At 40.2% G+C, this 16,458-nt stretch overlaps 1 protein-coding gene across 1 annotated transcript in view; it reads left to right on the forward strand.

Annotated features, from left to right (window-relative positions):
• Nucleotides 1-13,347, forward strand: part of TBX15 (T-box transcription factor 15) — an 87,538-nt gene extending 74,191 nt beyond the window's left edge. The window contains exon 8 of the mRNA XM_031613137.2: nt 11,448-13,347. Coding sequence (XP_031468997.1) covers nt 11,448-12,232 — 785 coding nt within the window. The 3' untranslated portion in view covers nt 12,233-13,347. The remainder of the gene's footprint in view (nt 1-11,447) is intronic.
• The last annotated feature ends 3,111 nt before the right edge of the window (nt 13,348-16,458 follow it).

A 16,458-nucleotide genomic window follows, 5' to 3' on the forward strand; every position in this document is an offset into this window, starting at 1 on the left:
AGTCTAGCAGAGTGCTGGAATAGATTCCCTGCAGAGACTGTGGAATTCAGCCCTGATTTTCTACGGATGAGTACCCCTTACTGTGGTAGGAAAAATGATGCTTTCTGAGACAGAAGCTTAGGACTTTAGCAGTATAAATACAGTGCATTTTCTGTTTTTTTATCTGGATTTTTACATGTTGAGGATTATTATGGATTCTTACCTTTTCTTTTGCCCTTTGGTATGCTTTTTTATGAAATAAATGTTTTATCTGCCTTTTCCAAAGCAGATTTGTCAGACAAATCTAACCAAATGTTCTGATTGGGGCAGAACTTTGACTGTTAGAAATAACTGGATAGCTGTGAAAGATTTTTAGAGCATTTAGTTTATTGCCATGTGTACCAGCTTGAAAAAGTTTGCACATTTGAAAGAATGAGTAGCAGATCAATCTCAAAGCTGATGAGTAAATAGGAAGCCTGATGATAAATGTGAAAACACCATCTATAAGGACAGTCTCAGTGTTTCTCTGTGGAGACTATTTTGTGGACTAACCAGTCTGGAATCAAATAAAGCTACACATTTGATAAAAGATAAAAATCTCATAAAGACTGCAGTGCCAACAGTGATGGTGGGGACGAAAGTATGAAGGGTAGGGATTGCATGGTAACCTGCATGCATTCAAACAAATTGTGGGTCTAAGTACAGCCAGATACAATATCAAGTGCCTAGGAACAAAATGTAGGGTGTACATAACTACTGAGTGTGCTGGAAATCATTGGCACTGTCTAAGATTTGGAGGTCATGGTGGATGAGCAGTGATAAACAGGGACATACTATCTTTGCTGTAGAAAAAAGAAAATAGTGGGAAGCAGGAGAAAATTTCCTGGCTGCAAACACTATAATACTGTCTTCTACTGTACATATTTTTGAGGGTGGAAAGAAATTAATTAAGAGGAAAAAAATTAGAATGATATATTGGCTGAAGCAGATCCCTGAGAATGGAAGCTCAGTTTGCATAGTTAATCAAAGAGAACATAAAGAACTGAAATGCTTATGACCAATGCTATCTTGCAGAGAAAAGAATATGTTGTAACTTCCTGTCCCTCACTAGAGTCTTGTAACTGTGGTTTCCATGTTTTCATGGCAAAACTGTGTGAAACACTTCTTTCAGGTGGCTCTGGTTTTTCAATTCTAGCTGAATTTTTCATCCCTTTTTTGGGGGAGGTAATGAGATAAGCCTCCCACCCATCTTCTTCATACAATTAATTGTTTTAGATTTTTATGTCCCTTATCTGTGCTTCTCACCATGAATAGAGACAGTCATTTTATTTCTCTTCTCTTGGAAAGTTTTCTGTGTCCTTAATCATCTCTTTAAAAACATGTTTGCACAGAGTATTCCAGATACAGCTACATGATACAATTATCTAAAGGTATTATAATTTTTTCCACATTAGCTTTTCTCTTGTTTAACATGCATCTGAGAGTTTTGCTCATTCATTTGGCCCGAGCTATATGTTGAGTAAGGGCCACGATGACACAGAGAATCAATACCCAGAGCATTGGATGCAGCTGTTTCATACAGGGATTAAATAACTTTCTGATTTACACAATGATAGGTTTCAGCTGCCACACAAGCTGGAGAGTCTGATAGCACAACTACTCACACAGATGTCTGATGACTGGTACTAGCAGCGCACAAACTTTACTTCCATGTCTTTCCAGTGTAGTAAAATACGTCAGTAAGTCTCCATAGCTCTGTTATCACTGTGTCATCCTACCAAAGAGAAGAACATGCCATTTCTGTTAGTGAATCTTCCTGGCCTGAGCACAAAATCTCTTTCGGACAACACAATGCAAAAGTCATCACAGCTTTACTACAGCAAGTACTGTTTTTGACAGTATCACAGCAGAACTCAAGATAATAGTTAAAAAAGTTCCCCCAAATAGAACCTTACAGATGCTCAAAAAACAGCAGTTCAGGAAAGGCTGACCTTCAGGAGAATGATGTCAACCACTCTGCAGTCTACTTATTAGTAGGGAAAAAGGGGGCTTGGGATTATTGAATGCACATGGCAATGAGATGTGGGGAAAGCCAAGAATCTATTAAAGACTTTAATTGGAATATATTTTCAAAATTTAGCTTGAACTTTATCCAGATTCTCATTATTAAAAGTATGTGGCTCAGTTTCTCGATTTTAACAGGGTACATTAAGAAAAAAGAAGAGAAAGGGGATAAGAAAATAGGAGTTCCAGTAACTCTGGATTGTGTCACTTTCCAAGAGTAAAAAGAGCCAGTGCTGGCTCCCATACGATATACAGTTTCCCACAAGATGCTGAGATGAGCAGATTGCTATCAGTGACTGTAATTTTTGCACACAGGGACTAGAAAGACACTGCGACAATACTACAGTAGTGATCAGCATTGGAACCTCTCTATAAAAGCTGATGACTTAGGCAAAAAGTTATATCAAATGTATCTTGGCAACTGGTGAAAAGAATAACCTCCCAAGCAAGAGTTCAAGTCAAGTAAGAGAGTCACATGATTTATCAGCAAGATTACAGTAAATAAAATGTGACTTCTCCATTAAATCATTGTTTTGATACATGTACACCAAACGTGCAAGTGTCAAGCTCCAAGTGCTGATGTCTAAAGGCTTTCTTTTCAAACTGTGTTTCCTCAGTTGACTAGGTACTTTTGCTGAGGTTCCTCGCCACTTACTTTCAGTAAATTCAACTTGTTCTTTATCACATTGAATATTTCTGTTGATCTTGCCCTGGGAATCTCAAGTATAGATTCATAGAATCATTAAATGGAAAGATCACTAAGATCATCTAGTCCAACTATCAACCCATCACCACCATGCTAACTAAACCATGTCACTATGTCAAGCCATTTTGTTAAGGCTTTGAGGAAGGAAACACTATACTATGGCAAAGTTTGACAGAAAAATGCAGAGCTTGCACAGCAGAAATGTGTGATGCTTACGTCAGTTTTCTATGTCGGCACCTATTAGGCAGCCCGTGAAATCATCCTTAATGACTGGTGATCTTAGCATCATAAGCTTAAAAGTGGTCTAAACAGGAAGAGCAGAGGCAAAGTAGTGTGCTCCTCTCTGGTGAGAGAGCTGTTGCTGTCACTGATAGGATAGAGCAGCATGCTTATGCAAAGTGGCATTCGAATACAGCTCTACCATCTCCCTCTGAGAGAGATTATTGTAACACTGCAGTCTTGTGCTGACAAGGATATGCACTCCTCTGTATGGAATAGGTTCAATCCACTCATTTACTGCTGGATAAGAGCAAAATTTTCTTGTAGTAGCAGAAGCAGTGTAGTAACAGTCCAAGCGGACTCACTGCATGATACATTAGCAGATGGGAGACAGATAGTCTGAACAGAGGTGTTGTTGATTTTCCAGCTTCTCTGTCTGTAAGCATTACCCTGATCCTGCACATAGGGACGCAGGCAACATCAAGGTTTGTCTGTACTGCTTGTTACTAATTTCTCCTTTGATATACTGTACTTGCTGGGTGTCATGCTCAGAGAGCCAATCTGATCGCATCCATCTGCAAACAAAACCATGAATGAACATATAGGTATTGGTGTCAAGCAGAGACTAGACTGAGCCCTCCAGAACTTGACTTCAGAGGCATTTTGAGGCAGAAAGCTCCGTTTGGCTTTATCTGAGATTCCAGAACCCCAAAATAGTGTCTCCCAAGAGTGGAGCTGCTGATGTCAAAGGAAGCTGGACAAACCATGAATGCATCTGCTTGGCCACTTGCCTCCTGACTGCAACCATCGGTTTTTTTCAGCAGTGCCACCAAGCTAATTTGGAGGTTGCTTCCCTTTGGAAATAAATTGTGAATGGTCCAGGCTATTGGCAGAGGTCAGACATACAGGTTTGGTCTCAATTATCCTCTTGAATCTTTTGAGAGGGGATTGGAAACTGAATAGTTGTTGCCAGAGTTATTGGGATCAAGTTTTGGTTTCAGCTCTGTACTTCAAATGGCCAGTAGATTGCCTCATCTGAACGAAGCAACAGAGAACAAATGGTTCCAGCTCCATCCTGGTAGAATAGCAGCCAGTTTTTCTTCAGGAAAGGGGTGTTGCTGGTGCTCCAAGATCTCATCTTCCATAGTTAAAATACGTTCCCAGATGTAACATGAGGGTCTGTGAGTCAGAGTTTTTGCCACTCTTTGATGACCTGAAAGGAACATGGAATAATTTATTATTTCAGATAGGTTTTTACCCTGAAGCCTAATTGCTGATGCCTAAATTTCTATTATTCCATTAATCTTGATCAGATTTCACATGAATGAAAAGGAGCAATGATACTTTGAAAGTCTGCACAATTTCCTCAGAGCGTCATGTTTTCTTACAAGTAGAATATGGTGTGTACTTTGAACTTGACACAATGCTGACATTTTTTCCTCGATTTAGAAATTTTGAACCATATGTGTTTATGGGGTTTTATGGGTTTTTATTGTATTTTTTACTGTTGAAAGTGCTGGAGCTTCCAAGGCCTGTTTTGGACCAAAGCACACTCCATCAAGAACGGAAAAAGAGGTTCTGAATTCAGTTCACATTTGCCACCACCAAAGAAGTCACCATGATGTCAGTCAATCTCAGTTGCAAATTGGCAGCAGCATCTTTTTTCAAAATTATTTGCCACTGTGATGACTTTCATAGGGGCTTGTGTCACAGAGAATCCTTTTCTGCATACTTTTTCATACATCGTCTCCTGGTGCAGCTTCCATTCCATGACACAGACATCAGCTATCAAAAATAGTTGCAAAGGTGAGAAACAGTGCATAATTATCACTGGTAAGCAATTTTCTCCACTAAACTAGGGGCATTATTAATCTCTAGTACTGGTCCATTTGATGCCTGCACCTGAAGAAGAGAAAAAGAAAACATTTCTGTAGGAGCTGATGTATATGTTACAAATGTGGTATAAAATCTGCTCTTCAGCAGCACAAAACAAAGCCACATCCTGTAAGTCTTCTCCTGAGACTGTGTGAAACTGGCCCTAGAAAACTGTACTTTTGTGAGGAACAAAACCGACTGCACTAAAGATAGTCTATAGGAAACAGGAAGGGGAAGTTGTCTCTTTTGGGAAAAATTTCTTGGTGCTCTGTATATAGAAGGGAATGAAAATCAGAAGTCCTAGACTATAGTTTTTTGAATTGCTTGTCCACATTAGAAAAAAAAATGATGATTTTCAACATAAGATTTTGAATTTTTTTTTATCTTGGAGGATAATTGAAGCAACTGTTATCACTAACTTGCTGACTGTCCAATTTGAGTTTCTGAGTTCAGAAGAGCTAAAGAAAAGCATTAATCAGAGTTGTTGTAGATTTAACCATTAAGTCCACAGATTTCTGTAATTTGAGCTATATTTATAAAGTATCTTTCTCTGTGATTTACCAACCTTCAGGATAGTTTCCTTTCATTCCTAAGTGTTGTGCACTTTCACATATTGTAGTAGCCATCATTTTTGTGCTAAGTCACATCTCTGAGAACTAGAAAATACTCTTAATGTTTTCCCTACCAATACAGCAATTCAGCATGAAATTACTTTTGGGGCCCATTTTGGCCTTTAAAAAATTTTACCAGCAGTTGCATAATTTGATAATTGGCCAAGGACTCTAGAGAAAAAAACAAACAGCTAGACTCTGTGAAGGCAGAAATGGCTCTCATTCCCCTGGAAGATGAAAGTTTTCATTCCTTGAAACTGGGAGAAAATGAAAGGAGGCTGCAACATGTCACAGACCTGATGGCCCTGCTCTGCCTCTGTGAGAAACCAAGGAGAAGACATCAAAGCTATTTAGTTCTCCATGGTGGTAAACATGGAACTCAGAAGGGGTAGTAGTGCCATAAGAAAGAAATGGTGAAGGAATTTTCAGTTCTTCTGACAGTTTTGGATTTGAGTATGGGAAAGACAGGAACAGGAGGAAAGACCTCAGGCTGTTGTTTATGCTTACAAGACAAAAGTTGTCATGAAAAGTGGGAGCAGGAGTGACACCTCATTTTGTGGTACTTAAAAACATAGAGGTGTAAGCAGACATCAAGCAGAACTGAAGCATGTGTACTTGAAGTGGGAATAGATTGAAGCTTGTGCTAGGCTTGGATCTTCAAGGACATGAGATCAGGTGATTAGAATGGCACCATCTGGCCTCATAATCAGTAAGACCTCCTGGCAATCTGTACAATCCCTTCCTCATAAACATCTTGGTTTTCCACCTTTGGACTAGTACTCCATTTTTGTTCAACCACCAAAGGTACAGTAACTTGGAAGATGAAGTATATGTTTCTTAAGCCACACTTAGGGTATATTCACATGTGAATACACAATAGGAAAGAAATTTTACTTCTTTGTTCTAATACATTTTCCTGCATGCATATCATCACATTAATTTACTGTTGTGTCCAAGATCAGAATATTAAGAAAACTTGGGTTCTCCCATGCTTTAGAAAATCCTTTTACGTATGCATAAATGTCCAGACCATTCAGAAGTAACTAAGAGTACATCTGCATGGATAGGTACCTAAGTCTGTGTTTGGTGCTGGCCAGACACATGCCAGCTCCCAGCCAGCTCCATTTGGAAAGCTGGAGAATTGCATTAGCATGGCTCTGTGCCAAACTGAATATAAACTGCCTCTCAAGAGGACTTATTAGCTCAATCAAAGCACCATGAAGAGAACTATGAGACAGAGACTAGTGGCTACAGCTCCTTTCTCGCACCCTCAGGAGCTCAGACACGTGCCCATTCGCTGGTGAAGATGTCAACATATTAGAGGAGCTGTGGTTCCTCCAGGAGAATGATCAGCTATTCTCTTTTGTGCAGTTGTATGATGAGAGTCTGCTATTGTACGGGGCATCTCCTTGGTGCTCAGCCATTCTTGTGCTGACTACACCTTCAGCTAGTGTTTGCTCTCTTCCTGTGCATTAAATAAGGACTTCAGGGACCAAGAGGTTTGCATGGAAGAACTGCAGGTGATGGAATCAATTGATGTCTGGAAACATTAGCAAGGAATGTATGCTGCAGTGGAGTCCAAAGTGTGATTTATGTGCATCTTTCAGATAAAGAACATTGAGATAAGTTGTGGGTCAGTTGGCTACTGTGATGTCATTCATAAGAGATACCAGAAGATTTTCCATGAACAATTGTTTCAGACTCCCTTGGCTCTGATAGTCTCCTCTTTACCTCCCTCTTACCAGAGGCTCACTTGGCTAACACTGGCTACTGGCAGATGTGTTTTCCAACTACACTGTAGTGTTAGAAGTTCCACATGTGGCCTGCAGTGTGCAAAACTGGTCCCTTTGCTCTTTGGATGTCCTGGCATGCTGAGTGCTTCAGGAGCACTGTTGCCCCTCCTTGTAAAGCACATAATACTCTTAAATTGGTTGTGTCTGGGTCTGCAGTTTATCTTGAAATTATCCTTAGCACAAGCTCAGTGTAGGTAAAAGCAAAAGCATGTGGAGATGCAGTACATTACTAAGACTTAAGGAAGCATGTAATGGGAAGCAAAGGATGGTTATAAGCTACTTAAGATGAAATTTTAATGACAATTCTTATCCAGCTGAGAAGTTGTAGGTGCTTTCCTAATTCTTGTGGATAGGTATTCAATTAGGGTGTACAGCTCATATTTCTGTATCTCACTAACAAGAGAAGGGAACTGTGGTATGGATAAGAATATTTGCTTTTACATGCCACCCTCTCTATGGTGTTTCTCTTTCACCATATTTTTAGTCTTCTTCCCATCTTCCCACCTCACCCGTGATTTCTTACTACTCATTCCAGTTTACAAATTTTGATCTTTCTTGCACAAGATCTTTCTCTACCTCCTGACTTTGGAAATGGTTCTGTCCCTTCAAAGTCAAATTTATTATCACTCGTATGCTCAGACAAAGAGCAGGCTCCTTTTAGGTGGTACCAGGGCTTGACTAAGCTCTGGACATGATGTACGCAGTGCCAGAAATGGACTGAAGACCAGACACAATGGTAATTAACCACTTTAGAATCATGATAAACATGGAGGACAGGAGTATCGTGGCATCAACGGTAAATGATGTTGATGCAATTATTTCCATGGGCAACAGTGGGTAGAGAAAAGAAACAGAGGAGAATCATTCAGATTCATTTTGTTCTTGCCTAAATGTGGTTTCAGTTTACTTAATCCATTCCTAAGCATATCCTTGTGTATCAGTTTAACTAGATTGGTTTGTGTCCACGCCTTCCATTAAAATGACATACACATCTGCACATCTGAGACTGCAGTATGGTGTGGATATATTATCTGGGCTTGCTGCCATCTCTACACATATTTGTCTGACTTCATAACAGCTACAGTCCAAGCTATAACTTCACAAAAGTCCAGGTTGCATTTTGTCCATACTTCCAGAAAATATGAATCAAAAATATTACTGAGAGCAGAACAGAGCTATTTGAATTCTAAAGAGATGAGCTGAAATGGGCCTTGCTTTTTAGTGTTTTCTATTCCATAAAGGGTGTAAAGATCATTCTGCAAGTGATCAGAAACTTCAATATTCTGCACTTGATCTATTGCAGTAGAAGTTTGGTATATCTTGTCCTTAATGTTTGACATTTGCAGCAAAGCTTTCGAGAAAGCAAGTCACAATGTTTGGCATTTGTTTCTGCTGATAGATCTTTCACTTTCTTATCATGATAAAATTACAGAGATAAAAATCTTTTTTACCTTGAGTGTTTCATAATTACTATGTTGTCACTTTAGACTTTTATTCTGTTGGCCTGCAAATAGTGATGATAATTAAGAGCAGAATCACAGTAGTACCCCTATGGGGTAACCTGAAATATGCAGTTCAGAGTTTCAGTTTTGGAAACATTAAGTAACCCTTGAATTTATTAATTAGGGATCTATCCTTACTCCTGCTCTGGAGCCAAATCCTTGGATATGCATACCTCAGAATCAGTTTCCTTTAATATTAAAGATATTTAAAACCTAATGTTCAAGGTAACTGGTGTGTGCTCCTTTCTTGTATAGTTTTCTCAGGTTAACAAAGAGATAATGGCAGATTGAAATGGAGACATTGCAGTCTGTCATTTATTCTGTGTATTACATTTCAAGCAGATCATTAAAAATATGTATTTTTACGTGTTCTCCAGACACTGTAAATAAATTAATCACAGTCCAAAGTTTGTTCATGAAATACGTGGTGTAAAGAATCAAGTCTAAGTGCGTGATTATCTCTGGATTAAATACATTTATGTGCTGCATAAGGTTTATGATTATGTGACCTCTGTATTTTGATAGGCTGATGATATATATGAACTCAGCTGTGTTCTGTCCTCTCTGTCAGAGGTTACCCTCTTTTCTGTAGGGCCAATATAACAGGAAAATATGTGTCCATAGTGGTATACTTGAGTTCAAACTCACCTTCAATGAAAATGTGCAGGAGGATTCACTTTCTTCTGCTGGTTTTGCTGCAGTTTTGACAACCAGTAACAGAAAGACAGGGAGAAAGGATGTAACTTCTTAACCTATGACACAAAAATAGCTGGAGCTAATCTGTTAGGGATTTTAAACAAAGCAGAGAATTGCACTTTTTGTAAACAATACATAATTATAAACTCACACAAAAGGTCTTTGAACTCCGGAGCTACAATACACTAGCAGGTTTCAGCATTTCAGTGTTACCAAGAAAGAAATATAGAAAATCCACAGTGTTATTTGAAATCTGAAATTTTCACATTAATTCTAGCAGATTTGATGCAATGTTTCTCTTTTAGTCTTCTGAATAAATTACAAAAGAGTCTTTGGCTTAGCAATAAACATTCACTCCTCTGACTGTAATGGGAATGACTACTTTGACTTAGCATAATAGAAACACAAGTTTTCTTGTTTCTGCCTGAGTCACTGCAGCCAATCCAGGCTGTGCTTATCCAAGGCTTCTTTTCTTAATATTTCTGGCTTGTGTTTCCAACAAACAAACAAAACAACAACAACAAAAAACCCCACAAATACTAATATCTCAAAACTCCATTTTTACCCTTATATCCTACTCTGTTTAATACTAGATGTTTTAGGAAGAATGAGACATAGTCTGATTGTTTTCTAGTGTATCTCTTAATCACCTCAGCCATCACCCCATCTCCTTTATTCAGTCTCTCTTCTGTTTAGTAGCAGACCCAGATGGTTCTTAAAACCCTTCTGGATTTTGTTTCCACATCACAAGAGAAAGCTGTCTCTTACTTTGGACTATTAATGTGCAATCTCTGCCTTGGCTAAATTTCAGTCGCCCACTCTACCACCCTCTTTTCCATTCCCTTAGTGTCTCACCTGTCATCTTATAGCCTTTCCAAAATGCTGCCTTACCAGCTGTCATTCTAGTTTCCCTGATTCCACTGATCCACTCACTTCACCAGCATCTCTTTGCTCCTTTTATAAGAATCTTCACTGTTAGCTCTCTAACACAGAAATGGACACTCATGCAAAGAGATCCATTCAACCAAAAAAATAAAATAATAATAATATAAAAAAAAATTCACACTAGAAATCAGCATTCCATTAAGTGGAGAAACAAGGGTTTATTTGACCAAAGAAGCCTTCTGTATCTTACAATCTTGACAATAATTATCTCTTCTCAAACTCAGAATTGTGCCACCAGGTTATTCATATCACTTACCTTCAGTTAGTTACTGTTCTTGGTGGTATTACGTAGTACTCTTTTCTCTGGGCCAGAACATGTGAATATCCCTGCTGTGTGAGCTAATTAACTGTATCATTTGTAAAATAAATAGTGTATAACGTATTGATAATACTGACATGCATAAATATCAATATTTTGTTAACATCAGTGATACAACATATGGAATCCTTTTTAAAGTTAAAATCTTTACATATCCCCTTTATCAGCTTTGTGGGACAGACAGTAGTTCAAAACTCTGTCCATTCATTCCAGTGTTACTTGTGTCACTTCTGGCTTAAATCAGCACCACTGCACCATGAGCCATCTAAGAAAACTGTTGAACAGTGCAGAAGTCCAACGTGTTTTCAGCCACTTCCTGCCACAAGGCCCTGGAATGGATGATAAAGCATTTCTGCAGCAGGGCCATACAGATTGCTGACTGGTGGTCTTCCTGGAGTCCAGGAGAGGAGACAAAGCAGATTTTTTGAATGAGGGAGCAATGCTACCTTGCAGATTTTTCCTCCACCCTGTAATGCTCTGTGGCATGCTTGCTTCCATCTCCTATTTCAAAAGGGAAGAAAACCCCACTGAACAACAAATCACAACAAAAAACAGCAGGAAAAACCAAGGGATGCTATTAATAAAGTGAAGGCCCTTGCCAAGAGGGACTAAGTTTTCCAGCGGCCATCTTACCACCCTTGTTTTTTTATTAAACGAAGCTGTTTCTTAATGAGACTGTCTTGTTTTGCACATGTGATTTCAGGCTCTGAACATCCTCCCATGTGTTTTGTTTTGCAGGAGGCAGCACTGGCACCTCCCCAACAACCTCCAGCACAGGGACTCCATCACCCTCTGCTTCCTCTCACCTTCTCTCTCCATCCTGCTCCCCTCCAGCCTTCCATCTGGCCCCCAACACTTTCAATGTTGGTTGCCGGGAGAGTCAGCTTTGCAACCTCAACCTGTCTGACTACCCTCCATGTGCCAGAAGCAACATGGCTGCCCTGCAGAGCTACCCAGGGCTGGGCGACAGTGGCTACAACCGGCTGCAGAGTGGCACTGCTTCCGCCTCACAGCCCTCCGAAAGCTTCATGCCTCAGAGGACTCCATCTTTGATCTCAGGAATGCCAACTCCTTCTTCTCTGCCCAGCAACAGCAAGATGGAGGCCTACAGCAGCCAGCTGGGGTCCTTCCCCAGCTCCCAGTTTCAGTATGTCATGCAAGCAGGCAATCCTGCATCCAGTTCTTCTTCTTCACACATGTTTGGTGGCAGCCACATGCAGCAGAGCTCCTACAATGCCTTCTCCCTGCACAATCCCTACAATCTCTATGGATACAATTTCCCTGCTTCCCCAAGGCTGGCAGCAAGCCCGGAGAAACTCACCACTTCCCAAAGCACTTTACTCTGCTCTTCCCCGTCCAGTGGGGCCTTTGGAGAGAGGCAATACCTTTCCACAGGGATGGATCATGGGATGCACATGATCAGCCCTCCCTCCAGCAACCAGCAGACAGCCAATGCCTGCGACAACAGACAGTATGGTGCTGTTCAGGGCTCTTCCTCACAGATGTCTGTGCACATGGTCTAACCAGCAGTGCCTCTCCTTGGCATGGAAGGCAATAGGACCTGCATTGTTTCCATGGATAAAACCATCCTAGTACCTTTCTGCCTTCAAACTTATAGAGAAACTAGCATTGTAATGATAAATTAGAACACAAACCATCTAGGTATGCACCACCAAATCTCGTGGAAAACCTTCATTGACAGCCATTGTTGAAATCCAGGGCCTCTGGACTTGGTGTGGAGTGTCTGCTCCTTCTGGACATTGCAAAGAGAAGGGCAGGACTTTAATGAGAAGCTGGAGTGAAGAAACCAAATATACAGTTTATGCATTAACTCTCAGCTAGTGTGAGCTCTCGGTGTTGAGAGAGCCATTTCCTTGTGCCGTCTTCTCTGAGTGTTGAAGAAAGGCAGTCTCCCAAGACTTTGTCCTGAAGCTGTACTGCCCATGATGGGCCAAAGCTTTAAAGGCCTTCCCCTTCCTGAACTGTCCCTGGCTGCTGAAGCAGCTCAGCCTGTTTCTGAAGCCATCAGTGACCTATGGCTCCTTCTACTGTAGCACAGGAATGACACTGCTGAGTTGGAGCTTCTCTTCCTAAAGAGGTTTCTGTACTTTCATTGCAGCTCTGCTCGACCAGTGTTTTCTTTTTGAGGGTCGAGCCTACCAGTACTCAGTCTGCAGAGAGAGATGAGAGAGAGGAGAAAGAAAAATTTTAACTTGTGAGTCTCAGACACGAGCAGGGTTGGAAGCTTCACACAAGCATCTTTGAAAAGATGCACAGGGGGAGAAAGAGATCAGCTCTTACTGACATTCCCTAAAGGGATGTACTCAAGCCAAAAGAACAAAAGCCTCTGTGGGGAACATGTGTCTTGTAGCACTCAACTCAATGGGAGGAAACTCTCCAGACTGAACTCATGGGGAAGAACAATGAGAAATGAGTGCTCTGCTCTGCAGCAGTACAACTGGCCTCCCTCACCTTGCATGTAAGAATTGCCATAGAAAACCAATAGCATTTCAGTAACAATGAGGTCGAGTATTCTCCAACCTCCTGCCTGCCATGGGATCTCTGTTTAACCAACTTTCTTTTATGTTTTATTTTCTTCTGTTTTTGTTTTTTTTTCTTTCTTCAAATCCTTTAAAAATAAGAAAACAATTGTAGCTTGGTGCAAGCTATGCATTTAAGTTGTGTGAAAATGCAAATACCAAGTAACAGAATACAGATATTATTGAGATTTGTTGTGAGGTGTTGTAGATAAATGTATTTATATGCCTAGTGGGGGAGTCAATATTATGAATATAAAAGAGGGCAATAAAAATGGTATGTAAAATATGTATGAAGAAAAAGGTGTATAAAGATTTGCCCTATGCACGGAACTCTGTTTCTAAGTGCCAAGCACAGAATGCGCTAAATAAATCTTTGCAATTGTTCCTTTTGTGTTTTTTATTTTTGTTTTTATTTTTGTCTGTGAGGCTTCTTTAACAGTTTTCTAGAGACATAAGTTTTCAAAGTACTGCCACTCACGCTTTCACTATAGAGGAATCAAAAAAATGAAGTCGAGGTGAAGTCCAGGCACAGTGTTTAAAGAGAATGCAAGCATCTGCATGGATTTGTGTTGGGGCAGATCACTCAAGAGGAGTGTTAGCAGTCAGAAATACTGTTCTGCAGCTACCAGCCCAGAAATTTGTTTCCCGGGAAGACCTAAGTAAATTCTTGACGCTTTATATAACTTAAATCCCCAATATCAATCATAATCAGATCTCTTGTAATATCAACAACTCTCTCAAGCAGTCTATCAGCTTAAGTAATTAGTAAACATTCCCAGGAGCACTATTTACACTAGAAGTTCTGTTAATTACTTGGGATTTATTAGGTGTCTGCTTTCACAGGAATTGTGTCTTATGAACTGCTAGAATTATTATTTTGATTGTTGAAGTCTAATAAAAAGTTTTTCAGAGCCACTTTTCACAGTTAATATATATAAATAGTAATTACAGATAATAGTATAATTTTTATTTCATTTTTAAATGTAATTTTGAGGTATTTGTCAGTTTATAATTTGCACTGCATGTCACTGAATCACAGAATCATAGGGGTTGGATGGAACATCTGGAGATCATCTAGTCCAACCTCTGCTGAAGCAGACTCCCTACAATTGGTTACAGAGGAAAGACTCCACATGAGTTTTCAGTATCTCCAGAGAAGAAGACTCCAGAACCCCTCTGAGCAGCCTGTTCCAGTGTTCTGTCACCCTCAAAGCCAAGAAATTTTTCTTCATGTTTGTATGGAACTTCCTGTGTTTCAGTTTGTGACCATTGTCCCTTTTTCTGTCACCAGGTACCACCAAAAAGAGTCTGATCCCATTTTCTTGACTCCTGCAGTTTAGATACTTATAAGTATTGATGAAATCCTCAGTTATTCTTCTCTTCCCCAGACTGGACAGTCCCAGTTCTCTCAGCCTTTCCTCATAAGGCTCCAGGCCCCTTGTCATCCCTGTGGCCCTCCTCTGGATTTTCTCCAGTAGTTCTATCTTGAACAAAGGAGCCCAGAACTGGACACAGTACTCCAGATGTGGCCTCACCAGTGCAGAGGAGTGGTGGAGGACCTCAACCTGCTGGTCACACTTTTTTAATGCACACCAGAGTAGCATTGGCCTTCTTGGCCAATGGACAGTTTCTAATATGAGATTGAAAACAGTGGGGAAACTGAAGCCCCTCAGATCTGGCTGCAAGAGTTATGACTGCAAAGTGTACAGTTTTCCTTGTGTAAAGTAAACTTCTTATCTGAACTAACAAAAAGAAAAAGAACACTAAAATGGTAGAAAACCCTGAAGGATAAATTCTCTGATGGTTATTAATTTTTATTTCTATAGGAGAAGATAAACACACAACCACATTCCCAGTACTGTACCTGTCTGTCTGATGATATTGCAGATTTTACTGTGTGTAGCCTTGGATGCTTCAGAAAAGGGCTGGAGTGATTATTGATGAGAGAATGTGTTCTTCCTCTCACTGTCTTCTGTTTACTCTAGGAAATTTAATCTTGGTTTAAAATCAAAAGAGAGTCCTATAGCTATCTAAAATCCTTTCAGAATCTTTAAGAAATACTTTTAATTCTGTGTTTTGAGCTTTGCTGTAATTTCAGGTTTGACTCAATCCTGTGGCAACAATTTCTGTAGATTAACATTAGTATGAAATGCTATTTCTTTCTGCTGGCCACTTCCATTAGATAATGCAATCCTGACTAGGAAAGCATAAAGACACTGAATGATACACACATGCAGATCGGGAAGTTCTGTTTCACAGCCAGGACACCAAGACACAGTCAGATTCTCAGAAAAGTGTTTCCTTGCCCAATGCATCTTTTTCTCTACTTCCAGTGCCTGTTTGGAGATGATGTCCCAGAAACACACAGTCTTGGCATGTGGCATGAAGGAGAGTTATTCATCTGTGACATGGCAGGATGTAGCACCTACCACCCTTCTTTATTCACTCTCACTTCTTTGAGACTTTAGGAGGAGACTGGAAAAAATGTTGTCTGATTAACTGCTCCATATATAGAATCATAGAATCACAGAATATCCCAAAGTGAAAGGGATCCACAAGAATCATGGAATCCAATTCCTGGTTCTGCACAGGACTACCTAAAATTCAAACCCTATGTCTGAGAGCATTGTCAAAACACTTCTTGAACTCCAACAGGTCCAGTGCTGTGACCACTGCCCTGAGGAGCCTGTTCTAGAGCCTGACCACCTTTTGGTAAAGATCCTTTTCCTAATCCCCAGTCTGACTCTCGTCTGACACAGCTCCAAGTGGTTAGTTCCTATGGCAAGTCTACACCAGAGAAATGCAAACTCCACAAGTATTAGGCTGTTCTATCTAGTTCTTAGAAAAGCATTTCAGAAAGTTTACTTAATCTTGTGAAACTTTTAAACTGTGGGCTGCTATTCTTTTGTGCTTTCGAGACATCAAAGTAACAGCACTTGGCCTATGTTAAGATGATGTTAGGAAGCCTCCCAATTCCCATTGGCACTGTTCTAATTAATGCTGTTAAAGCTTTTGAGGAAGAAAGGAGAGAGGAAGGAAAAGAAAAGGACTAAGTGATTTATCCAAATTCATGCAATAAGCACTTTGTGTCCTGTAGTTGTCTCCTCAACACTGCTCCAGGCAGTACAGGACGGAGATGGCCTCAGGCAGGGTGGAGTTCTGAGTTTCATAACCTGTTTGAACAGCAGGGGCCTCATGCTTATAAAAGG

The sequence above is a fragment of the Phasianus colchicus genome, chromosome 1, assembly GCF_987193195.1.
Source record: "Phasianus colchicus chromosome 1, bPhaCol1.hap1.1, whole genome shotgun sequence".
In the NCBI taxonomy this organism is placed as follows: domain Eukaryota; kingdom Metazoa; phylum Chordata; class Aves; order Galliformes; family Phasianidae; genus Phasianus; species Phasianus colchicus.